Source organism: Prinia subflava, chromosome 15 (assembly GCF_021018805.1).
Source record: "Prinia subflava isolate CZ2003 ecotype Zambia chromosome 15, Cam_Psub_1.2, whole genome shotgun sequence".
In the NCBI taxonomy this organism is placed as follows: domain Eukaryota; kingdom Metazoa; phylum Chordata; class Aves; order Passeriformes; family Cisticolidae; genus Prinia; species Prinia subflava.
The window spans coordinates 244,359-269,525 of NC_086261.1; the positions used below are offsets into that span (position 1 = coordinate 244,359).

A 25,167-nucleotide genomic window follows, 5' to 3' on the forward strand; every position below is an offset into this window, starting at 1 on the left:
GCATTGTGTTGCAGTGCCAGCTGGGCACCCCTGGGACTGGAGCAGGACAAAGTGACCTGCCTGAGCACTGAGATGTGCTGCTCTCCCCTCTTTTAACCTCTGCCCCTAGGGCAGCACAGGCTGGACAGGCCCAGGCACAGGCCTGAGGCAGTGGTGACAGCATGCCCTGCCCAGGCTGGAGCCTCCTGTGCTGCGCCAGCTCACGCTGGCTCACAAGGAAGGCACAGAACAGGACAGCCATGTCTTTAAGAAGAATGGGGCCAGAATGTGTAAGAAAATCAAGTCTTTAATCAAACCCTCCCACTCCACACAGGTAGAAAAGCCAAGCCCTGCAGAACCACGGTGAGGAGATGGGGTCACTGCTGACCACCCCAAAACAGTGCCCAGATTGACACCAAGGACAAGCAAGGGGTTGTAGACCAGATGGGTGCAAAAGTCCTGTAATTCTTCCAGAAGTGAACATGCTGGAGCTAGGGATGCTGCTGCAATGTCCCAGGCACTGCCAAAGCTCCACAGTGGCCACTGCTGGGACATAGTGTGGCCACGAGCCTGGCCAGCACCACATGGCCAGCACCACAGCCCATCATCCTCCACGTTGCACGGGCAGGGAACCAACCCATCAGGTCTGCTCAGCACGGGGAGTGGAACACCTCACCAGGGTAGGCATGGTACAGGCAGGGGAAGGGTTTGCCACCACAGGAGTCCTGGAACATGTCCGTTCTAGCTCTGCCCAGGCTCTGGCAGCTGACAGAGCAGCGCCCTCCTGCCAGCATTAGCCAAAACAGACCCTCCTGCCTATGCCTTAGGTCGATTTTCGTTTCTTGGCTGACGGTCTCTCAAAAACGTCCCGTACTCCTGCTGCCTTTTGCTTAAAGAACTTGGTGTTCTGCGCACTCTCCTGGCCCCAGGCAGAGTCAAAGGAGGTGGTGTCCTGGTCCACCAAGTGTGTGTACTTCGTCCGCCCCGAGCGCCCAAAGTTCTTGACCTGGGGAGCAGAAGAACTTGTAAGCAGCTGCTCAGGGGGGATGCAGGACCTGCTGCTCCCTGCTGCCCAGAACTCCCACCCCTTGGCATATGGGCTGGGCACCCTCTGCCAGCACACCCACCTGCATGACTTTGGGCAGGATGGTCTTGTTGAAGTGGTCCTCAAGGGTTGGAGCACTGAAGTCCCTCTTGTACACCTCCTCATCCTCATCCTGCAGAAGGACACACCTGCTCAGCCCAAAAGGTTCCAGCAAGTCTTGGCAGCAGTGGAAGAAGCTGCCTGAAGGTCATATTACTGCTCTGCCAGGGCTGCCACAGTACTTGCAGCCCTATTAACTCCTGCTGGAGTGTGGGATATGAGTGCTGTTCCCTAGTCTGCTTCTCCTGTGGCCCATGCAGAGCTGGCTTGGTTCTGGCTGGGTCTGTCAGCCCAAACAGCAGCACAGGGACAGCTCTGCGGCTTCAGCTCCATTTTAACGGGGAACCCGTAACCTGACATGCTCTGGTGAGGTCACTCTGGGTCAACTTCAGCCCCATGCTGCCACTGAAGGTTGGCTCTTGTCCCAGGGCACCCCCAGCCCCAGGTCACCGTGCGAGAGGGGAGGCTTTCCAAAGGGAAAAGGTGGTCCTGCAGTCTCACACCTGCAGCCAGTGCAGCCATGCCTGGCCCTCAGCACACTCACCATGAAGAAGGCGCCGCGGTGGTAGTACTTCTGCAGGAATTTGTATTTGCCCTTTACTGCCTTGTTGGTGATGACTTTGCCGTTGGCCCGGAGCTCAGCACGGCGCTCCTCCTCTGTCAGGTTCCGCATACGCTCGATCTCTGCCTTCTCCTTCTCCATGCTGGGTGGGAGAAAAGCGCCTGAGACCCTGTGTCCCCTTAGCATCTCCTGGGAGAGCAGCTGTCACCAGCTACCACCTGAGACTTCACACATTTACTGCTGGGGAGCAAAGGCACCCCAAGGGCAGGCAGGAGGGGCTCTGGGCATTTAGTCCAGCTGGGATGTCCCACCTGCCAAAGGGCAGCCTGAAGAGAAGGTGTTTCAACTACCTGTGGGCTCTCAGCCTCCTGTGCACCAGACAATACTTACGCTTCTCGTTCTTCACGGTCTCGTTTGATACGCTTCAGCTCACGGACTTTCCAGGCCTCGTATTCCTCCTCATCATTCTCATCATCTGTATCGAGTGCATCCAGTGCTGCCAGTGAGCGCTTGTTCTCCTCAAGCTCCTTCTTTGCTTCCTCTTCCACAATCTGCAGTGAGGTCCAAGCTAAGCTTGCTGCAGTGACTGCCCCCTTCGGCCTCCACCCACCCCCTCCGCACCTTAAGCGTGTACTTGCGCCTCTCCTCTGCCATCCTCTTTGCCTCCTGCTCCAGCTCCTTCTGCTTCAGAGCTTCCGCTTCTCTCTCCTGAACTGTGATCCGGTCCTTCCTGAGAGCAGGGCCACAACAGCCTTCAGCTCTCCCATGAGCCAGTGCAGCAGCTCAGCCTCTCGCTGGCTCCCACACTGCAGCTGCTTTCAGCCTTTATCCTCTCCAAGGACAGGTCGGGTCCTGGGGCTCTCCCCTTTCTGGGGACTACCACATCCCTTTGCCACTGTATGGCCCTTGCCCACGGGCTCTGGTCATACTCTACTGCCTGATCCCATAGCAGCCCAAGGCAATTGATATGGAGCTGTGGGTGCAGGGATTGTCCCTTGCTCCCTAGCTGTGCCCTGCCAGGCTGTGACCATCCTGTCCCACCCCAAGGAGGTGAATGGCTTCCTCAGTCAGAAGAGACCATGGCAGCAAGGTCTCTTTGGGCCCCAGCTTCTGACTACCATGGTCCAGGGCCAGCCCATGCACTTCCATCACCTACTTGCGGATAAAGACTGGTTTGAGACGTGGCTCCATTTCATCTTCGCTGTCTGTGTACTCCTCGTACTCAGACTCTGACTCAGACTCTTCTCCAGACCGACCCTCATCTTCCAACTCCATCACTTCCATCTCCTCAGTTTTCCTCTCCTGTGCTCGCTGACGCATCATCCCACGCCGACGCTCAATCTCCTAATGGGGACAAGCCAGAGCAGTCAGAGGCCAGTCCTGCTGCCACTTCTCTCTCCCCTGCGAAACACACGTCACATCTGGAGTGTTGGCTTTGAGAAGATGCACCTGCCTCTCTGGACATGGTGTGGCCTCCCCCAGTGTACTGTCCCATGCCAGAGGATGGTGACCCACCAGTTGTGTCATGGCTAGGTGTGACACTTGTCCCGATATATCAGACAGCCCACATAACCATGCAAAGGGCAGTTCCAGCCTGTGCCCTTCCAGCTTCCCTAGGCCATTATCCAGCTCTGCAAACACACCTCATCATCGATCTCTTCCTCTTCCTCTTCGCTGGTGTCCTCCCGTTCCAGGCGCCAAGCTTCTCCCCCCTCCACTTCTGAATCGCTATCTCCAACCACTTCAGGTTCCACGATTTTGCGGTGCCTTGCCAGCCTGCAAGAGACCCCAGTTAATGCGTGGCACTTGGAACGGGGGCTGCAGGAAAGTGACTGTCCCCAAATCGCTTCTAGCAAGGCCATGGTGAGCGCTGGGACTGCCAGACATGGCCAGAACTGACACTGGCTGGGCACTGGCAGCTCTTCCCTGTCCATCCTTCAAGGCAGGGTGGAGTTCCCAATGAGAATGCTCCTTGTTAGTGGAAACAAAACCAACGCAGCTCCACGGGAGGCAAACAGTACTCCCTGCCCAGAGTACATTTCATGAGACACCATCCTTCCTCACTTCCCTGAGCCTCAGCACACTGCACTAATTTCTATTTTGGAGCCTGTTTTTGCTACCATCCACCCAAACTTACTTGGACGTGGGCTGCACCTGGCTGGCTCCTGGTTGGAAAGCAGCCCCAGGCACAGTGCAGTGTGGACATGGGAAGTCACAGACAGTCCTGCACTGCCTGGACAATGTTCCCAGACCCTTCCTGTGCAGTTTCCCCCTGCAGCCCAGCAGACTCCCAGCCACGGAGCCCCAGACAGGCAAAGGGGGCTTAGCTCTTGCCTGACCCGGCACTCACCGCTCCTCCACGTCCTCAGCGATGCGGTTCTGGAGGCGCCGGAGCCGGGGGTCGTTGGCCAGTTCCTCCTCCTGTTCCTCGGGCTCGACCTCTTGCTCCTTCGCCTTCTTGATGAATTGGAACTCCTCGTCCTCTTCCTCCGAGGACTCCATGGGCGCGTAGTCGGGCCGCTTGCCCGACACGTACCGCTTCACCTTCACCTTCTCCATGGACAGCTCGCCTGCGGGCGCCGGGCCGTCACCAAGGGTCTCGGCCCCGCGCCCCCGCCGCCCCGGTCCCAGCCCCGGCCCTGCGCCCATCCGGCCACCCCGCCGAGCCCCGGCCCCGCAGCTTACCCTTCTCGTTGCGGACGGGCACGGCGCCCGCCGTGGACTGGATCGGCGGCTGCTTCATGAGGGCGCTGGGGACCGACATGGTGGCGGCGGGCGGGGGCCGGGCCGGGCCGAGCGGTGCCGGTGACAACAGCGCCTCGAGCGCTCACCCGGAACCGGAACCTCGGCCGCTGCCGCCGCCACCGGGACCGTGCCGCGGCCCGGAAGTGACGCGCGTCCCGCGGTGCTGTCTAGGGGCCGGCGCTGGGCTCGGCTCTGCCCCGTGCCCGCGTCCCGGGGCGGGGCGGGGCGGCAGGCGGAGTCCCCGCTGGTTTCGCCATCCGCCTGCGGCCGAGAGAAGCTCCGTTCCCTCCCGCACGGTGCGGGTTTACCCCCCAAGAGGCGTCAGGGCGAGGCGCCGGCCGAGCGGCCATCGGACGATAGGGCTCTGCTGCTCGCCCGGGGCGCGACGCGCCTGGCGCCTCCGGCCGTGTCTGAACGGGGCTGCAGCTCTGCAGGCCCGGCGGTTCCCTGCTGCCGCCCGCCCTCTGTGGCAGGCAGCGTTCCGTGCGGGGCTGGATCCGAGCCGACCACTGCGGGAACACCGAGGGCTCAGGGCCACCCGTAACTCGCCGAGCTGGGGACACGTCCTGCGTCCGGCACACTCCTGTGCCGAATTCCCCCGCACAGCCTGAGGAAACCGCTGCTCGCTTTGGTGCACAGTGGGCTGGGGGGTCTGTGCTGTGCCCGCTGCCAGCGCTGCCTTTCAGTTCCTCCCTGCAGCGCGGCAGAGCAGGCCGTCCGCCTTTGCTCCCGACAGCCGGAGCCAGCCCTAGCCCCAGTCTTCCTGCTCTGCCCAGCACCAGCCAGCCCCACCAAGCCCCAGTGCCGCTGCCAGGCTCCCCGCCCCGCCGGGAGCAAGGACAAACAGCTCCTGCTCAGCCGCCTGCCCCCGTAGCCCTCGGCCTGGCCAGCGCCAGGTGTGGCTGCTGCCGGTGGGGCAGGACCTCCTCCGTGCTGCACGGCCACGCTCGGGAGCTCCTGGGAGTCCCGCTGGCATGGGTGTAGCAAGGCGTCAGTGGGGAAAGGCTGGGGGCAGGCTGCTTTGTAGGGGGTTTTCCGTAAGCAGCCGGGTGCTGCCTGTGTCAGCATGTCTCAGCTTCCGAGGGGTGCAAGGTTTCACAGTGTGGGAGCGAGTGGCTGATACGGGATGTCCCTATGCGTACATCCTGCCGCAGAAGATAATAATTTCTCTTAAATTGGATAAAACTGCGTCACAAGCCTCTACAGCCACCTCTGTCACCTTCTGCCTGCTACTTTCTGCCGGCTTCTAGGAAGAAAGGAAGAGGTTTTGTCTTCCATGAAATCTACTTGGCAGGGAAATTTAGGAAGCAGGGGGTCAGAGCCATGCTTTAACAGTTCACTGGCAGTAGCAGAGCAGGTGCTCTCATGCTTGTGTGGCCGAGGCCGTGTGGGGTGAGGCCAGCACTGTCAGCCAGGAAAGCACATATGCTTTTGGTGTTGGTGGGTCAGCACTGGAGCACAATGCCTAAGGGAGTGCAGGGAAGTGTTTCTCTTTTGGTGTCCTTGGCCTGGGCTGGGAGACATTGCTCTGGCAGCATCTCCTGCAGCCAGTCTAGGGGGGAGCAGACCCAATTTTTGGCAGCAGTACCACCCTCGTCTGGTCACAGAAGTGGCTGCAGAGGTCCCATGGGGGCTGGCTCTCTCCTGGGGGCCTCTCCTTGACCTACAGAGATGCCAGGGCTGGGCAGATCCAGTTGGGTGACCACGATCTGGCTGGGCTGCAAGCAGGAGTGGCTGCCCCAGGCATGGAGGCAGGTGGGCTCAGCCCCTTCAGCACTAGCTGGCTGCACCTGGCGTCCTGACTCAGTCCCTGTTCGAGTTATGGGGAAGGGTATCCTTGCAGTGCCCTCTGTACAGACCTGTTTCTGGCACAGGCAGAGCTCTCCTGCTTCAGTGTGTCCCTGCATGAGACAGGGTTTGCAGGGCTCCCTTGATGCCCTGAAGATGGTGGTTTGCCTGGGCAACAGAGGCATTGGTGCCTTTATAATCCTACAGCACTTTTATAATCCTACAGCACTTACAGCCTCTGCCAGGAAGGAGCAAGCGTGGATCTCTGTGCTTGCTGGTATGCGTCCAGCCTTTGCACCTAGGTGACAACCAGAGCACCCACTCCATGTTCATGTTGTTAACGTTGAGGGTTGTCACAGTGTGTTCCCACCTGGTGAGTCCTGTGCCACGTGGCAAGGAATAAGCTTTAACAGGACTTGGAGGAACAGCTGCCCACAGCAGCTAAGGGGAAGCTTGGGGATTGCACACAAGGCAGATACTGTCCCATTCAGGTGAAGCAAAACTAAAGACCTGGGCAAACAGGGAAATGCCTTCAAGACTGGCTCTGTTCTGTGGCTGCAGGTGCTGGAGGCCGTGGCAGGAAGATGCCCTTCATTGTGAAGTCTGTTTGCCCTCTGTTGCCTTTCCTCAGCACAGTGGCTGCTGATATCTTGGCCCTGCAGTGTTTGGCAGTTGGCAGCTGGGCTGCAGCAGGGTGGGAGCACTTTGTGGGGTTGAGGCCCCCATTCCTGGGATGGTGTGAGGCCATGGAAGGCTGGCAGACATTCCATAAGTGAGCCTGGAGCATGGGCCAGTCTACCCCTCAGTGCTATGCCAGCCACACCTGCTAGTCTTTGGGCTGGGCTTGTGTGTCCGTGCTTGTGGGCATCCCCTCCCCAGCCCACTGAAGCACATGGGCACAGGGCATTCCTACTTCTGGGCTGCAGGTGGGCTCCTGGTGTTCCCTGCCCATGTGTGCTTGTCTCCCTGTGCGTGTCACTTGTGTGGAACGCCCCAAGTGCCACAGTCGCTTTATAGACTTAGGCTGGGCAAGGATATCCCTACACCCGTCCAGCAGGTGATGACGGGGTGCTGTCACAGGACAGGTGATGGAAGGGCAGGTTCCACAGCCCAGGGCAGGGGCAGAGCCAGACTAGGCTGTGGATTGATACCTTGCCAGCATTAGGACTGCTGCTGACAAAACCTAAGGCAGACAGTTACAGAACCCACCTTGAGCAGCTGCTGTTTGTGTCTGCAGCTGTACTGCAGGACAAGGTCAGGGTGTTTGGGCTGAGCCTGAGTCCTTGCATGTGGCTACAGTAAGATGTTGTGTCTGGGAGCCAGAGATGAATAGAGCTGCTGGAGCCAGCAGGACCTTGTAGAGCACAGATCCTGCCTGGGCCATGGCAGTCCCAGCTCCCTGGGCACCAAAGGGCCTGCTGGTAGTATCCATGTGGAGGGGAGGTGGATGGACTGGAGTGACTCCAGGGAAAGGGACTGTGGTCTTAGCTTCTGGAGAGTGAGAGGGCTGGACAGCACAGCAGAGGGGCTGTGGGCTCACCTTTGCTGGCAAGGGGGGCAGAGCAGGCTGCTCTGTGCTGGGTAAAACCTCTGGTATTGATTTGGTCTGTCCAGATGTTTCTGCCTGCTGTTGCTGCCTGTTACGTGGTTTTCTCTGGTGGTTTCTCCGTGTGGGCTCTCTGCTCTTTCCCCGCTGTTGCCCACGCACTGGCTGCTTTCACCTGCAATCCTGCAGGTCCTCCAGGCTGGGGTGCCTGCAGGCAGGGGTACAGCCCCGTGCTGCTCTGCCTCCCAGGGAGTTTGAGCAGATGGACAGTTGAATTCTGCAACCTGACAGCTAAAAATGAACCTGATTTTTCCATGAAAGTGGGTTTCTATTGATTGTGTGCGCAGCCAAGCCACACCACAGTGTGCTCAGTGAAGGGGAATGTGGGGGACTCTCTCCTACCCCCAGTGAGCAGTTTGACCCCTGTGGCTGTAGTAAGAACCCCAGGGGATCCTGGCAGGGTAGACCTCGCAGGACGGGGCAGTACAGCTGGCAGATGGTAGTGCTGCCCGTTTGCTGGGCACTGCCACATGGAGCAGCTGCTCCCTGCTGTCTCCTGGGCTGCACTGGTGCCTCTGAGCCATGGTCCCCAAGTCTGAGAGGATTCTGGCAGATGTGCTGCAGTAGCTGTTTCACCCCGTCCCTGCATCGTGGCTGGGGGCAGAGAGGGGTGCCCGGCAGCCCTGTGAGGTGAGTGGGGCACAGCAGCTGCTCAGATCCATGCTGGTGGCCCCACTCTCTGCTCCTTCTGCAGCTGGGCTCCAGGGGGCTGCTGGGTCTCCTCCAGTCCGTGGTCCGTGGCGTTGTGCCACCTGCAGCCAGGTGCTTCCCGACCCAGGCGTTTTCTTTGGCAGGGCTGTGGGGTCAGCGCGGGTCCCAGGCCAGTGGTTTGCGTAAGAGCGCGGTACTTCCTGCCTGTCTGCCCCGCAGCGCCGCGATAAGCCTGTGGTGACAAGAGCCCTTTGTCAGCTCCTCTCAGCACCGCAGGTCACAGGGCCGGGTGCAGCAGCTCCTCACCTGCCTAGGCATGGCTGCCAGCGCCCAAAGGAGGCATCCAGAGATAAAGTTATGGGTGGGGAACGCAGCCCGCCTCCCATCCTCCCTCCCACCACTGGTTCAGACTCCAGCTCCGGACCTGCCCCTGTCCATGTATCCTCCATATAACCCCATGGGCATAACTCGCTTCCTGTGCCCCCAAGGGCCAGCCTGGGCTTGCCAGGGACGACTCCTGAGCATGCTGCAGTGACACTGGGGTGAGTGCTGCCGCTCTGATGGGTGCCTTGGCCCCCTGGCAGGACCGTGGCTCTGAAGGTGGGTCTGGGGCACCACAGCCCCTGGGGCTGGTGATCTCTGGTGCAGCACTTGGGGCTGGATGCCAGGGTTGGCCCAGCCTGAATACCTGCGGCCAGGGTGCTGCCCTGCAGAACTAACCCAGTTTAGCACAGCAGCCTGCCCTGTGCTAGATTTTCTGGGCTGTTCTCAGCATCTCGGTTACCAAGGTGACTGTTTCCTGTGTGATTGCTAATGCTTCACGATCTCGATCATGGTATCTGAGTGACTTCCTTTTCTCTGTAAAGAGCACTAGGACCTGCTCCTGCCTGTGGCTGCCAGACTCATCGCAGGTGTAGAGGATTCAGGTCAGTTTGGGTTCAGGTCACTTTGGGTTCTGCAGCATTTGTGTTGCTATGACACGGTCCTGTGCCCACAGTGGCTTGTTCTTTACAAATGACTGAAGCTGTGTTTCCCATCTCACCTTTTCTCCTTGGTGAAAGTCTCTCTCTTGAAACGGGGCTGATAGATTTTCCTTGTGTTGTTCCTTACCAGACATTTCCTCTGTCCGGCTGCTGCACACCGACCTGGGCTTGCAGCCCCACGGTACGGAACTCATGGGAAGTGCGATTCCCGCAGCCTGGCTGGGGAACTCCCTGCTTCGGGGTCTGCCAGGTCTGGAACAGACTAATCTGGCGAGCTCGTGTCCTGCCAGCCCCATGTCGCAGCAAAACGCACCACTTGCTGCACCAGATGGGGGACGGGTGCGTGCCCTTCTTCTTCTGCGTGCCCTTCACCGCAGGCACCCGCGTACCCCTGGTCAGTGCCGCGGGCCCATGGCGGAGGCTCATGGCTCTCACCGGGTTTCCTGCCTGGGCTGGCACAGGTACCCCCGGGTGGCAAGGACAACCCCATGCTCGGCTGCAGGAGGCCGTGCAGAGCCCCGGGCCGTGCGCGGTATTGGCGACGGGGAACGGCCCCGATTCTGGCGGTGCCCCGGGCGGGCGGCGCGGAGGGGTTACTGGGGGTCGGTGCCAGACCGGGCGCTGCAGCACGGGACGGGAGGGGCGGGCGGCGGTGACGGCATCCGGCGGCGCCCGGCACAGCGGCGGCCGGGCCGGGCCGGGCCGTGCCGAGGGAGCCGCGCGGGGCCGGTGGCTCGGCCGTCGGGGCGGGGCCGAGCGGCGCTGACAGCTGCGCGGCGTAAACAAGCGGCCCCGCCGGCCGCCCCGGCCGCCCCTGCCTGGGCCGGGCCCGGCTCCGGGGCGGGCGCTCCGGGCGCCCCGCGGCGTGACGCGACGCCGCCGACAGACGGGCCCGGCTGCCGACGGGACGGAGCGGAGCGGGCAGGCCGCGCGGTAAGGGCGCGGGACCGGCATCGACCTGGGATGGCTCGACCCGCCGGCGACCGCGGTTTGACAGCTGGGGCTGCCCTGCCGGACGGGACCCGGGCGGCGGCAGGGCTGGGGCCGGGGCGACCGGTGGGGCCGCAGCCGCTGGGCAGCCCCAGGCTTAGGGCGCTGCCGGCGGGGATTTGCGGGCCCGGCAGTCTCCGGGAGCGAGTGGGCGGCCGGGCGGCCGCTCTCGGGACTGCGGCGGGGGCAGCCGGAGCCGGCGCTGCGGGAGGCCGAGGGGGAGCCAGCCCGCGTCCCGCCCCGGCCCCAGCTCGGCCGCCGCCGTCCGGAGCTCCGCCGCTGGAGCCGCCCCGCGGGTGCAGGCCCGGGCCCGCCACTCAGCCCGGGGCCACTGGCTTGCTGCTTTGCGGGCCCGGGTCCTTGGGCAACGAGCACCGGCCGGGCCGCGGTGCGGAGCCGGGAGAGCAGCTCCGGGCTGGGTGCGGCGGCCGGGCTGTCCCAGCACGCCGTGGTTCTCCGGTCCGGCGGGGAGGCGCCGCGGGGTCCGGGCTCTCCCCCGGCGGCCGGACTGTCCCCACGTGCAGCGGTCACCGCTGGAGCGGGGCGGCTCCTGGCGCCGGGACCAACGAGGTGGGGAAACCGCTCGGCCCGGGGGCCAGGTATTTGCACGGACCGTGGCAGATAGTGTTCCATTGTGCCGTGCCGTGCCGTGGGCCTTGGCAGTCTGGCACCCGGGGCCTCCGACGGGTGCTCGCTGCTCTGGGTGCTTCGACGGGACGGTCCGGCCCGGGGCTGGCCGAGGTGCAGTGGCTTGTGGAAACCCCGTTCTGCCACAGTCCCTGCGCTGTCTGTGCCGTAGCCTGCGGCTGGGTCTCAGGCGGCTGGCTGCTCGGAGGTCTCTCCTCTGGCAGCACCGAAGGCTGCCAACTCGCTATAGTCACTTCTGGACAGAGGGCAATGTGGTTCCTCTGGGCACTGCTGGCTCTCACCTTTTCAGCTGTCTCTGAAACATTACCAGATATTCCAGGGTCCCTGTAGAGCTCCTGGTGTGGAGCTCTTCCTGACATCATCATGTCATGGGCCCCCTTACACTGGGTGGGTCACTCCCTGCTCTTTCCCTACAAGCTTCTTGCGTTTGCCCTCCTACAAGTGTGAGCTGTTCTGGGCATCCCTGGGTTCATGCTGGAGGTGACAGTGTGCCCCTTTCCCTGGTCCTGGTTTCCACCAGGTTGTGGAGATGAGTCACACTGGTGTCACCATGTTGTGCTCCAGCGGAAGGGCAGAGCTGAGCTGCTGCTGGTGACAGGCAGCACAGCGCTTGCCATGGCTGCCAGCTGCTGCCTGGTCAGTGGCTGTGGAGGTGAGAGCCTGGGGCTGTGCTAGCTGGAGATCAGGAGCTCCCCTTGACTTTCCTCCCTCCAGTCTCTCATTTTTCTGGGTTTCCTCACTCAGCCACTGGGGACGTCTCCTTTGGCCTCCCCTTGGGACTGGAGAGGCAGGCCCACCTCTTGTGGTTGCTCACACCTCTGTACCCAGATAGTCCCATCCCAGCTGGAGCAGGGGTAGCGGCAGCAGAAGGAACAGTGTCCCTTGCCTCGCCTCTCCCCTGCTTTGGTGCCCTCCTCTCCTCCTGGCTGATTCCCTGTGTTTATAAGCAAACATTGGGTAATACGCAAGGTAAACAACATCTCCATGCAGGAGCAGACATGTGGGCACACTGCCAAGGCAGGCGGCTCCTTGGCTGTCAGTGTGCCGTGGGGGGCAGCAGGTGCTGTGTGCCAGGGCCCCCTTGCCCAGCGGCTGGCACACATCTCGACGTGGTGCAGCCTGCCCTCCCTGGGCCTGACCACTGTCCTGTCTCTCTGCAGATTGTGCTTCTGTCCTGGACGATCTGTTCCTGTGCTTTGGTGGGCTTGGCCCCATGTGGGCTTGGGCTGAGCTGGGACCAGTAGGGCAGAGAGGCCAGTGTGCCTCGGAGTGCTGACGCTGGGAGGCTGCTGGACCCTCCTGCTCCCAGGACCCTCCTGCTCCCCAGCTTGAGGAACCCCGATACTCTGATGGATCTGAGGCCCTGTGCACTGCTGTTCCTCTGGACTCTGGTGGTTGCCCTCACTCTCCTGGACCAGGAGGTGCTGGCCCAGCATATTTACACCAACACCTGGGCTGTGCTCATCCCTGCAGGACCCCAGGAGGCTGACAGGCTAGCCAGGAAGCATGGATTCCTCAACCTAGGCCTGGTAAGTCTCCTGCTTTCCATCTTCTCATGGAACTAGTGTTCTCTGCCATGATCTGGGCAGGCCCTGAGCTTAGTCCCAGAGCTGGCTTGGGGCCTGCTCTTTTTGGCAGCAGGGCCACTGTGTTTGTGCCTATTTGCTGTGGCCTTCCAGCATCTACTGCCTTGACTCGATGGTGGCAATTAACTGTGGAGCCAGGGCCTCCCTCTGTCACTGGGACCTTCTGGTCACATGGCATGGCACAAGGTGGCACAGTACACTGCCTGCTGGATGGGGAAGGAGGAAAAGCCCATCCTACCATGAAGGAACTGGACTGGAAGTGCTGTGTTATGATGGATGGGAAGGCTTCCAGATTCCACTGTTGCTCCCCACAGCAAGCTGCCCAGAACAGCATGGCCTCGTCTCAGCGGGATGGCAGCAGTGCCTCTGAGCTATCCGCAGAGGGGGTCTGACAGCAGTTGTGTATTCTTACCCCTAAACTGTCCTTGACATAAGGAATGTTAGCAGGTTCCCCCAACGCTCAGCTTTTCCTCCTGTCAGCCAGGGACCAGGCAGTGAGCGTGGCTGTGCTGGGAGTGAGCTGTCTCTCTGGGAAGGAAGTGCGGGCTGAAATCCCAGAGGAAATTGCACAACTGATGGCTGTGGTGTCAGGACCTTGCTGTGAGCAACTGCTGGGAGCAGTGGCAGTGGGAAGGTGGCTGCTGCAGGAGCCAGCGGGACCTTGTCCTGCCACCCAAAAGGAGCCTTGCATGGGCACTGGGTACTCAGGGCCCTCTGGGTCAGGGAGCCCCAAGTGCTCTGGGACTTGGGCCATAGGAGTGAACTGTGGGGGTTGTGGCTAGGCCCTAGGGAGGGTGTCCATGCTGGATGGGCCATGGCGTGGCCTTAGGCAGCTGCTGTCAGTGTGGAAGTGGCTCAGAGCAGATCTCAGGGGAAGGAACTTGTCAGGCCAAGGCAGCTGCCATGCGTGGGGTACTGGGAGAGTAGCATGTCCCACCAGACTGGATCTCTGATGAGACCCCTTGGAGAGGGGATGGGGCTGAGGTACCATCAGCCTGCTCCTGGCAGTGCTTCCCATCATGCAGTGGTGCCTGGTCCCAGGCCTGGCTGCCAGGGCCAAGGGGCACTGGTTCTGTGGTTTCATCTCCACAGTGCAGGGCCTCGTGCTTCAGTTGAGAGCCCAGGCCTGTCATAAGTTCCATCCCTGTGAGCCACAGGTGCTCTGTGCCAGCTCTGCCCTTGTCTTCTCCCCACACCATGGTTCTGTGGCTGGAGGCTGGCACCTCTTCCCGGCTCCCCATCCTCTCACAGTAGTGAGCCTGCCCTTGCAAGCAGAGCCCCACATGCTGCAGCGGCCCAGGCTGTGGCAGGAGCTTCTGGTCTGGGCATGTTTTCTGCTGGAGCCTGTCCCACTGTCTGTGCTGCGGGACAAGGTTTGGCTGGCCAGGGCTTTGCAGAGGGGTCGTGGCAGCCCAGTGGGAAGATCAAGGCAGAAAGAGCCTGGTGTTCCCTTGCAGGTTTCTGGACTGCTGCTTCTGGGGTGTGTGTCCCTGGGACAGGTTGTGCAGCCAGGCTGGGAGTGCGGGGTCTGAGTACATCTGACAGCGCCCCAGTGAGAGGGCCCCAGAGTCCTTATCTGAGAGAGTCCTGGCCTCAGCCTGGGGTCTGGACACTGTCCCCAAGTGCTGTCCTGGCATACCCCTGGCTCCACTGCTGCCTATGGAGTGGGAGCCAGTGGCACCTTGGGCAGAGGGCCCGTGACTGGTTCCAGTGGCCTTGGGGAGGGCTTGAGGGAGGACACAGGGGACAGTGGGGGGTCGTGGGTCAGAGGTGGGCATTGCATGTGGCAGTGAGGTAGGTGTGTGGGGATTTGCACTGCTGGGATTGTGCAGAGAAGGGAGCACAGGCATGGCCCCCCACAGCTGGGATTGGGTCACTGGGGAAGGGCACTGATGGTGCCATCCCTGGGCTCTGGTGGCAGGACAGTGCCATCCTGGGAGGGGGTGGTCCTGTCTGCCACACCACTGGGCTGCAGGTCAAGCATGTTGCTCCATTCCCGGGGTCATGGTCAGGCAGACAGGCAGCCTTCTAGCCCTAGGACTGGCTGGGGTAGTTGTGAGCTGTGGCCAGGGTTTGGGCAGCAGCACTGAACTGGCACCAGGGACGCGTAGTGCTGGGGGGTGGCTTTGTCCTTGCTGAAGATAGGGAGATTAGGGTGGAAGTGTGGAGATCAGGGTGGAAGTGTGTGGGCTGATGAGCTCCTGGCTGCCACCACACTGTCAGTGCAGACCTAATCCAGTTGGATGACCAGTCAGGGCTGTCATCTGTGTGCAGGAACAATCTGGGCTCTGTCCATACCCCCGGAGGGCGTAAGGGACGCTGAGGGAGGGAAACCAGCCTGCAGTTTGCATTCCCCCACCAGCCCTGTGAAGAGGGTTTGTACTGTGACACCTCTTCAAGGGCTCTGAACTGACAGGCATCCTGGGTTGTCTCAAGGGAACATGGTGTGCCAGAGGAACAGGCCCAGGGTTTGGGCTGAAGTGTGTACCTGGGAGAGCTGGCTTCTGCTCTGGGCCTGGGAATGCTCAGCTGGGTGCACCTTCCTCAGCCCAGTCTGTCCAAATTGGCAGCACATCTGCAGAGCTCTAATAAGCTGGGGAGGTTTGTTAGCCCCAAACATAGTGTTTTGGGGCAGCCTGACATGGAGGAGGGTGAGATGTCCTCATATTCCTACAGCCCTTTCAGCCCAGCCCTTCCAGCTCTGGCACAGCCTGGGCAGCTGGATCCTGCCTGTGGCTGCTGCCTGGGCTTTGTGACTCACAGGGGGCTGGGTTCATGCTTGGCCCCTTCTCCCGAGTTGGGGCAGGCTGCTGGGCTGGGAGGCCCTGGGCGGCCAGGGTGGGGCCACTGTGTCTGTCAGCCCCAGGACGTGCGGGAAGGGATACGGAAATGACAGTACTGGAGAGGGTTTGGGGTTTAAAAATAACCATCTGGGCAGCAGTGTGGCCTCCTGGCCCCACCAGCTGTGCTGGATTCCCATCCTGCCCCAGCTGGGCTGTGCTGGAGTCCCAGTCTGGGCTGTCCCCACATGGGAGTGGAGCTGGGGTGAGCACAGCATGGCTGCTTGGTGGTGAGAGTTAGACCCCACTGGGGTTGGATGCCTGCATGCCTCCTGTTCTGCCCCACTGAAACTGGCTGTGCCCCAGGTAGAGGCTGGCACTGGGTGCGTGTTCCAGTGGGGCACTTGGGGAGAAGCCAGCAGTCTATCCAGAGGTGCAGAGGCTGGTGCAGACCCTGCCCTGGCTGGGACCGCCTGGAGTGTGGGACCTGGAGCCACTGGGATCTCAGTCCAGGAGGAGCTGGTTGGCACTGGGAGAGAAGCAGTGGATTTGTTTCCTGAGTCTGGTGTATCTCACAGGCTGACCCTGAAAGAGGTCTCCTGTCCCTCTGCCACTGCTTGCCTGGGGCTTTCCTGGCAGCAGCTTTTTTGGGCAATGTGAGACTTGCTGTCATGTGGGGACCTGTGGGAGGGTGAGGTGTGCAGCGGCTGCATTTCTGCTGCTCCAGGGTCTTCCCAGCTGCCTTGTCAGCAGCTGCCACAGCTTCTCACAGCAGGTCCCACCCAGAGTACCGGACATAAACCTTGCCAGGAGTGGGGGGCCCAGCCTGTGCATGGCAGCCCTGGAGCTCAGGATTGCAGATACAGGGTGCAGAGAGTCAGAGAGACCAGGCTGTCATGTCTCTCCCACGAGCAGCATTTCTCTGTTGCAGATCTTTGGCGACTATTACCACTTTCGGCACCGCGGCGTGGTGAAGCGTTCCCTCTCGCCCCACCAGCCCTGGCACAGCCGCTTGGCCAGGGAACCGCAGGTACGAGTGAGGAGGGCCTGACTTTGGCCCTGGGCACTTCACAAGGGCATGTGAGCCAGTGCTGGGCACAAGACAGGGCTGAGCTGCCTTAAGCATTCCTTGGCAGAGGCGGGTGGCAAGGGCAGGGTGTTGGTGGACCCAGCGTCATTGCCTGTGGATTGCAGCCCAGAAGAGCTCTGTGTACTTGTTTGCAGGCCAAGGTGTGCAAGACAATAAACAAATCCCAGAGCAAGGGTGTGTGGGGGCTGCCATTTTCCCCATCCTCTGGCTTCAGCCCAGACCCTGGAAGGCGTGTGGGGTGGGGTGTGGGGTGTGGTGTGTGGTGTGGTGTGTGGTGTGGTGGGGCAGCTCTCGGCAGCCCGTGTCTCAGTGGAGCTTGGCACTCTGACCGTCCCGCTCCACTGAAGCACAGCCTTTGCAGGCACAGCCAGGCAGGGGGCCTGAAGGGGTGGACTGGGAGTGGCAGTAGCTCTGGCAGATCCAATGCTCTTCCAGGCCGGAGCTGACTGTGAGCTTCCTGGGGAGAGCCCCTCCAGGCAGGCTGAGGGCTGGGATCATGTGGAACTCGTGGCACAAAGGGTTGGTAAGGGACTCCACACTTTCTCTGCCATTAGGTGCAGTGGCTGGAGCAGCAGGTGGCAAAGCGCAGGACCAAGAGAGACGTTTTCATGGAGCCCACGGACCCGAAGTTCCCGCAGCAGTGGTACCTGGTGAGTGTTGGGGGAGGAAGGGCCGTGTGCTCATGATACTGAGTGGGAGTGTGGTGACACAGGTGTGGCAACCTAGGAACTGCTGTCAGGCAGCAGGTGCTAGGCTGGCAGGAGGGAGGAGGAGAAGGGGGAAAGTCTGGGGCAGCCACTCAGTGCTGTGTTATGGGAACACCGCAGGGAGGAAGCTCTGCTCGCAGATTTGTGGCTTGTGGCTGGAGTGCTGGGAGGGCTGGGGGGAGCCCAGGGCTGGACTAGGAGGTACAGCCTTTTGCTTGGCCCAGGAATGGGTCCATGCCTCTGCCTGCTTCCTGGAGCTTGGGCACAAGCCTGATCTCTGCAAAGGGTGCCTTGTCTGTGGGACTCAGGCACAGTCTGGGGCTCAGTCTTGCTTTCAGAGCAGCCCTTATCAGCTAGTTGTGCCCATCTCTGTGCCCAGGTCCCTGGGGTTCCTTGTTGCAAACCACAGAAGAACGGGGTGAAAGCTGTGTGGGTTTTGGGCACACACCCATCAAGTGGCAGTGGCTGGGCGCATCTCCTAGTGCCAAGGCTTCTCTTGACAGTACAACACAAACCAGCGGGACCTAAACGTGCGTCAGGCCTGGGAACAGGGATACACGGGCAAGGGCATAGTGGTGTCCATCCTGGATGACGGCATTGAGAAGAACCACCCTGACCTGGAGGCCAACTATGTGAGTTTGGGTGATGGTACAGGGCGGAGTGCCGTGGGAGCTGGTCTGGGCAGCTGTGTCCATGCAGGGCAAACCCAGAGCTGTGTGGTACAGGGCTGGTGCCCACCATGGTGGGACAGGGAGGTGGGATTGGAGGCTGCCCACCCTGCTCAGCTCAGCCTCAGGCCATGGAGTGCAAGCATGAAGTAAGGGCATTGGGGCTCGGTGGCTGAGGTAGACAGTCTCCAAGTGTTTAATTCATCTTCCAGGACCCAGGGGCAAGTTTTGATGTCAATGACCAGGACCCAGACCCGCAGCCCCGCTACACACAGATGAATGACAACAGGTGAGGCAGGAGGGAGGGATGAAGATCCAGAGCCTAGATGTGGCAGGGACTTAGTGCAGGGCCACCCCACATGGGCTGCTGGAAGCTATGAGGCTGGTGGCATACTTCTGCCCCATGGGGAACCCTTCACCTCCCTTTTTCATGTGACCAGCATCCTTTTTCTGCCCAGGGCCAGTGTGGGCTGTTCAGTGCCCTGGCTCTGGAGCAGGAGGGCAGATGGAGGAGCCTTCATTGGCTGCCTGGTTGGAGGGGACGGGAGGCAGCCCGGGCGGGGTTGCTGGGGCTGCAGCCGGTACCGACCCCTGCGTGCCTGTTTTGGTTGCAGACATGGCACGCGCTGTGCTGGGGAAGTGGCTGCTGTGGCAAACAACGGGATCTGTGGTGTTGGCGTGGCCTACAATGCCAGGATTGGAGGTGGGTGCTGCCCTGCCCTGCGGGCGTTGAGTGGCTGCAGCAGCAGCTGAGCTGGGACCCTGGCACTGCTGGCTGCAGCAGCCCTGTGACAGCCTGTGGCACAGGTGGCAGTAGGGGTTGGAGGGTTCTCACCAGCAACACCGTGGCCACTCTGCCCCAACCAGTCGCCCGTGACGTTTGCTGTCTGGCCCTAGGTGTGCGCATGCTGGATGGGGAGGTGACCGATGCAGTGGAGGCCCATTCCCTGGGTCTCAACCCCAACCACATCCACATCTACAGTGCCAGCTGGGGCCCTGAGGACGACGGCAAGACTGTGGATGGCCCAGCCCGGCTGGCAGAGGAGGCTTTCTTCCGTGGGGTCAGCCAGGTGAGAAAGGAGGGTTTGCTGAAGGAGCAGTGGCCTTATTCCTGCCTTCCTCCCAGGCCTCCCTTCCCTCTGCCTGCCCTGGTTGTTATTGTGGCCCTCCCAGGATGAGCCATCTTCCAGCCCATCTCTAGGATCAGGCTCTGTTAGTTTTTCTTGTTTTTTCTATGTGATGGCTCTGAGTCAGGACTCCTCCCATGTGGTGTTGTCTCACCGCTCTGAGGGCTCCTGTGTGGGATGCTCTCTTCCTGCTCTCTCAAGCCCTCTCCTGGTTCTTGTCTGGTTTTGTGCCAGCTGCTCACCCTTGCTCTCTCCACCCATCCTCCCCTGCTGTCCCTTAGTGCTGGCAGCGTCGCCCACCTGGGGAGCTGTGTCATGTTCTGCCCAGGATTCCCTACAGAGAGATGTATGTGGTGCCATGCTGACTCTGTCACGTCCTCTGCGAGGGTAGCTGCCGCATTTGCGTGCTGAGGCATGGCCAGGACTGTGCTGTGGGCTCCTGCAGCTCTGCCAGGCACTACAATCCCATGCAGAGAGAGTCAGGCCAGGTGACTTCTGAGCAGAAAAAGACTTGGGCTCCTGGAAGCCTCACATTGTTTGGGGCTCCTGCTACCTGGTGTGTCACGCACTGGGACAGCCCTGGAGCCTCTGCTGAGGTGCTGGGCACCCTCCATAGGCATAGTGGTGGTGAGGGCACCCAGGTTGGTGGCTGTGACTGGGGTGTCATGCTGTCCCCTGTGTCCCAGCTGCATCTGCTCTGTGTGTCCCACTCAGGCTGGCACCATCCACTTGTTCCCAGCTCCAGCCTGGAGTTTCCTGTGTGTGGCAGTGTTGGTGCTTGCCCTCACCCTGCCTCTGTTGCTAGGGCCGAGGCGGGCTGGGCTCCATCTTCGTCTGGGCATCTGGGAATGGGGGCCGCGAGCATGACAGCTGCAACTGTGACGGTTACACCAACAGCATCTACACGCTGTCCATCAGCAGCACCACGCAGTACGGCAACGTGCCCTGGTACAGCGAGGCCTGCTCCTCCACCCTCGCCACCACCTACAGCAGTGGCAACCAGAATGAGAAGCAGATTGTGAGTGGGGGCTGCTGCTGTCCGCAGGCCAGGGGCTCAGGGGGTGGGATGTACCTGCAGCATTTCCTGCCCTGGCACTCCTCCTCGCAGGTGACGACTGACCTCCGACAGAAGTGCACCGAGTTGCACACCGGGACATCGGCCTCCGCGCCCCTGGCTGCTGGCATCATCGCCCTCGCCCTGGAAGCCAAGTAAGGGCAGGAGAGAGGGGGCTGGACAGGGCGGGCTGTGCCAGCCCCATGCAGCAGTGGCATCTGGACATGGACCTGCCTGGGGCCACCAGGAACTACCACTCACCTGAGCTCCATGTCTCCCTGTAGCAAGAACCTGACTTGGCGGGACATGCAGCACCTGGTGGTGCAGACCTCGAAGCCAGCTCACCTGAATGCCAATGACTGGGTCACCAATGGTGTTGGTCGCAAAGGTACTGGGGTGCTGGGGTGGGACCAGGGTCTCCCGGTCCCACATGTACCACTAGCCTTGGGGTGCCGAGGCAGAGTGCCCTGGCAGCCCTGTGGGGTGAAGGAGGCAGGGGGCCACGGTGAGCACGCAGCGTGGCCAGGCAAACATCCCCCACTGGGTGCCCCCAGGAGAGGCGCTGACCCCATCTTTGTCCACAGTCAGCCACTCATATGGCTACGGCCTGCTGGATGCCGGGGCCATGGTGAGCCTGGCCAAGAACTGGACCACGGTGGGACCTCAGAGGAAGTGTGTCATTGACATCCTTGCAGAGCCCAGGTACGGGCTGGTGAGCCCAGGGGAGGATCACTCGGCATCTGTTCTGCACAGGAGCTTGAGAGCCTCTGGGCCCAGAGCAGGGAGTGGGGACAATATTGGGGACTGAACTGCTGCTGAGACCCTTGGAGCATCCTCCTGTGAGAGTCTAGGGGGAGCTAGGAAAGGCACCTCCAGCCACCCAACACTGACATCACTGATGAGCCTCCTGGCTGTGGGGTTGGGCCAGTGCATGTGGGCAGACTGGGGCGCTGTGGTTGGAGTGCAGCCAGCACGAGTCATCCTGGACAGAGGGGCTTTTCAGGGGGCAGACAGAAGCTCCTTTGACTTCTGCTTGGCTGCTGCTGCCACAGTGCAGCATGTGCAGTCTTGTCTGTGGCCAGGGCTCTCCCTAGGGGCTCCTGGGTGGGGGGATCATGTTTCTGTGCATGAGGGGAGCTAGGGCTGAGCCCTGCCCTGACCCCCCCAGGGGAGCCAGCCCTGTGTGGATACAGCAGGCACATCCTGTGCTGGCACCAGGGCCAGCATCATGGGGGGAGCAGCCACACGCAAGCAGCAGGATGGGGACGACTCTGCCCATCCCAGCCCTGGCTGTGCCATGCAGGGTGTAGCTGGCCTGCAGTGTGTGAATAAAGGGACTATTCAGAGCTTGCATGGAGTGGTGCCTGGAGAGGCAGCACTGGGCAGCGCAGTTTCCCCCCCTGCCCATGAGCTGAGGCACCCCTTCTCCTGCCTGTACCTGTCTGGGAATGGCACGGTGGTGGTGCCACTGTGACCCACTGTGGATTTGATTCCCGCTCTGGCTGCCCTGGTGCCCAGTCCCCAGGACAGCTGCAGAGCCCCACAGCAAGGAATGGGGACTGTGGTATGTCACTCTGGTCTGGGACTGGCCTCACATGTGCCTGTCCTCGGCAGAGACATTGGGAAGCGTCTCGAGGTACGGCGGAAAGTGGATGCCTGCCTGGGGAAAGCCAACTACATCAGCCGGCTGGAGCATGCGCAGGCCAGGCTGACGCTGTCCTACAACCGGCGGGGCGACCTGGCTATCCACCTGGTCAGCCCCATGGGCACCCGCTCCACCCTCCTGGCTGCCAGGTAGGTGCTGGGCTCTGGGATGCCCCAGGCTGGCCCCTGGCCTAGGCTGGCACATGTGAGTTGACACACATCTTGCCTCTGTTACTCAGGCCCCACGACTTCTCGGCCGATGGCTTCAATGACTGGGCCTTCATGACGACGCACTCGTGGGATGAGGACCCCTCTGGGGAGTGGGTGCTGGAGATCGAGAACACCAGTGATGCCAAGAATTATGGTAGGGGTGTGCTTCCCCATCCACTGCCTCTCTCCAAGTCTGGGATGCGAGCTGTGTGGTCACCCAGCTTCATCCCCCTGCTCCTGAGCTGAGGGGCCAGTAACATCTTGTATGTTTTGGGTGATCTGGCTGGGGAGAGGCTGGACTTGGGCATGTGGGATGGTGCTGCAACCCCTCTGGGGCAGCAGGAGTCCAGGCAGAAGGAGACTCCATGCTAGCTCACCTGACCCCCTGCCCGCTGGGGCTCCTTTGCAGGGGCATGGCCCTACAAGAGGCACTCTCCCAAGTAGCCTGGCAGCTGGGATGGGGGACCAGCGTGAGCCCCCTCTTTGTGCCTGTCGTGGGCATGGGTGGTCTTGTGGGCACCTCTGTGGTCCTCACCCTGCGTTGTTGCAGGCACGCTTACCAAGTTCACGCTTGTGCTGTATGGGACGGCCACCGACTCCCCCAGCCTCTCCAACCAGCTGGAGAGCAGTGGCTGCAAGACCCTGACCCCCAGCCAGACCTGTGTGGGTGAGTATGGGGACAGCAGGCTGGGAATGCAGGCACAAGCAGCCCCCAGCCCGTGCTGACCCTGCCTGTCCCACAGTCTGCGAGGAGGGGTACTACCTGCACCAGAAGAGCTGCCTGAAGCGCTGCCCTCCTGGCTTTGCACCCGGTGTCCAGAGCACACACTACAACCTGGAAAACAGCGTGGAGCCCATTGCACCCCACCTCTGCCTGCCCTGCCACCCCTCCTGTGCCACCTGTGCAGGACCTGGCCCCAACCAGTGCCTCACCTGTCCTGCGCACTCCCACTTCAGCAGCCTGGACCTCTCCTGCTCCCACCAGACACAGAGCAGCCGTGCATCCCCTGCCCTGGCAGATGGCGAGGGACCAGCTGAGGCCCCCCCTCCGGTCAACTTGCCTGTCCTCATCGCCAGCCTCAGCTGCATCCTCATCGTCATCATCTTTGTCACCATCTTCTTGGTGCTGCAAGCACGCTCAGGCTTCAGCCTGCGGGGTGTGAAGGTGTATGCCCTGGACAGCGGGATCATCTCCTACAAGGGGCTCCCCTCCGATATCTGGCAGGAGGAGGGTCCCTCTGAGTCGGACGGTGAGGATTATGAGGCCCACAGCGAGAGGACTGCCTTCATCAGAGACCAAAGTGCCCTTTGATGAGCCCTCTTGCCCCTCCCTCCTCCCTGCCCAGCACTGCAGGGCTGAGGCAGGTGAGGCTGAGGGGCCCTGGACTCTGCCCCTGTCCCCTTCCTGCACTGCAGCAGCCTGGGGCTCCCACCCACTGGCACCGTCCCTCAGCCCCAGTCTGGGCGGCCAGGCATGGTCCTGCAGGCACCATCCCCTGCACAGCACCGTCCCAGTCTTGCGCCATCTCTCCTGGCCCTGCGTCCATCTGTGTTGGGGTGTTCGGTGGCAGTGAGGCCCCTGACACGTCCTGGCCCTGCACGGGCAGCAGTGTCTCCCATGCTGGGTATGTGGCTGCTGCTTGGGTGGTCCTGTGAGTTGTCCAGGGTGGGCAGCATGTAGAGTCCCTGGGCTGCCATGGTTAAGGTGGGCTGGCTGGGGCTGGGGTGGCTCTGCTCCCAGGGCTGAGCCCAGCCTGTGCCGCAGCGTCCCCCGGCCCCTCCCACCCTCTGCCCCTGTGGAGCTGCGTCCCAGGCTCTGTTTGTTGTGTCCCAGCTCCCTGCCACCTCCCGTGGGCCGTCCGCTTTCACCTGTGCCCTTCAACAGCAATAATGGCCAGGCCTCAGCTGCTGCTGCCCACTGCCTGCCCATCCCACTGCTGCTGCCTGCAGTGGGTGGGAGCCCTGGCACCGGGGAGCATCAGGCTGGGCACTGCCTGACCCTGCGCCCATGGCACAGCCCACAGCCTGGGCAGGGACCCCTCGCACAGTCCCTGCTCTGGGGGCTACCTTGGGCCCCTTGTGTTCTGCCCCTGGGCAGGGCTGTAGGTGCTGCTGGCTGGGACTGTCAGGTAGCACCAGTGCCAGCACTGCCCCAGCTCTGCCTGCGTCCTGCCTGTGCTGGGCAGTGCCCAGCATTCCTGCAGCCCTAGCCCCCGATGTGCCTTGCCCCCACTTGGTGACAATCTGTTCTGCTCCCCGCTGGAGCCCTTCCCCTTGCTGCCCCTTCCCTGTGGGCTGGGGGCCAGTGCCACGCGCTCCTTTGCCGTCTGCCGCTGCACACCGGGGCCATGGTGCAGGCTCCCACCTGCGCCAGCCATGGACGGAGCCACTGGCCAGGGGCCACACAGGACTATTTTTCTATAACAACTTTTTGGTGCACAGTAATTTTTTCTTGTAATTTAATCAGCCGGGAGCTGTCTCCTGAGCCTGTTTTTAATTTAATGGATGTGGATATAACGCTAGAGAGACTGAGTTATTAAATGTTCAGAACTATGCAAACCAGCTCCGCTGCCTGTGCTCTGTGCCGTGGATGCCCTGGCTGTGGACACTGTGGGCCTCAGGGGCACCCAGATCTGCTCTGTAGGTGCAGGGGGTGGGCGGGAGCCCTGCCTGCAGACCTTCCCCCAGGGCCAGGGACTGCCCTTCCCTGGCTGTGGGCGGTACCCGCTGCTGGGCAGGAAATGTGGTGGGGACAGTCAGGGAATGTCCCTCACCTGAGCTAGGGGAAGCAGCTGTTTATGGGGACGTGCATCGAGGGCAGCTAAATCAGAAACTGCCTGTACGTGCGTGCATGTGCGCAGGTGAAAAGCCTGAGGACCCTTTCCCACAGCACGTAGGCTCAGTCCCTTCACCACAGCCTGGGGCCCAGCTGCAGCCCCTCTGTCTAGCACCACTCGGCGGCAGCCAGAGCACGCCAGGCTGGACCTGGGACCCACTCGTGCTGTGGCCAAACTGCAGACACAGCCCCTCACCGAGCTCCCCACGGGCTCCCAGTCCCCACAAAGGAGCCTGTGCTCCGTCACAGAGGCAGCTCCTCTCTGCGGAGTCCCTCGGCCCCGCTGTGTCTGGGGCGGCAGCGGCTTCCTGTGGTCAGCAGCGAGGTCCCTGTGGCACGCACGGCCCGCAGCGTGCTCACTGCTCTTCC

The 25,167-nt window shown here is 61.7% G+C and overlaps 2 protein-coding genes across 3 annotated transcripts; one reads left to right on the plus strand and one right to left on the minus strand.

Moving 5' to 3' along the window:
- Nucleotides 1-268: 268 nt before the first annotated feature.
- On the minus strand, nucleotides 269-4,581 carry MFAP1 (microfibril associated protein 1). The gene is made up of 9 exons (XM_063412257.1): nucleotides 4,371-4,581; nucleotides 4,036-4,255; nucleotides 3,329-3,461; nucleotides 2,842-3,029; nucleotides 2,307-2,415; nucleotides 2,076-2,236; nucleotides 1,668-1,827; nucleotides 1,107-1,196; nucleotides 269-985 (listed from the first exon to the last, which is right to left on the minus strand). The coding sequence occupies exons 1-9, from the start codon at nucleotides 4,447-4,449 to the stop codon at nucleotides 803-805; spliced, it is 1,323 nt and encodes a 440-aa protein (XP_063268327.1). The 5' UTR covers nucleotides 4,450-4,581; the 3' UTR covers nucleotides 269-802.
- Nucleotides 4,582-10,127: 5,546 nt separating this feature from the next.
- On the plus strand, nucleotides 10,128-24,521 carry FURIN (furin, paired basic amino acid cleaving enzyme). Of its 2 annotated transcripts, XM_063412246.1 has the most exons (16): nucleotides 10,128-10,391; nucleotides 12,257-12,625; nucleotides 16,394-16,492; nucleotides 17,107-17,202; nucleotides 17,763-17,891; nucleotides 18,140-18,216; nucleotides 18,542-18,630; nucleotides 18,825-18,997; nucleotides 19,860-20,072; nucleotides 20,163-20,263; nucleotides 20,393-20,496; nucleotides 20,693-20,810; nucleotides 21,723-21,902; nucleotides 21,992-22,116; nucleotides 22,513-22,629; nucleotides 22,706-24,521. In XM_063412246.1, the coding sequence occupies exons 2-16, from the start codon at nucleotides 12,446-12,448 to the stop codon at nucleotides 23,272-23,274; spliced, it is 2,370 nt and encodes a 789-aa protein (XP_063268316.1). In that variant the 5' UTR covers nucleotides 10,128-10,391; nucleotides 12,257-12,445; the 3' UTR covers nucleotides 23,275-24,521. The 2 variants fall into 2 exon arrangements, with proteins under 2 accessions (XP_063268316.1, XP_063268317.1); XM_063412247.1 differs by lacking the exons at nucleotides 10,128-10,391; nucleotides 12,257-12,625; nucleotides 16,394-16,492 and adding an exon at nucleotides 16,885-17,000.
- The last annotated feature ends 646 nt before the right edge of the window (nucleotides 24,522-25,167 follow it).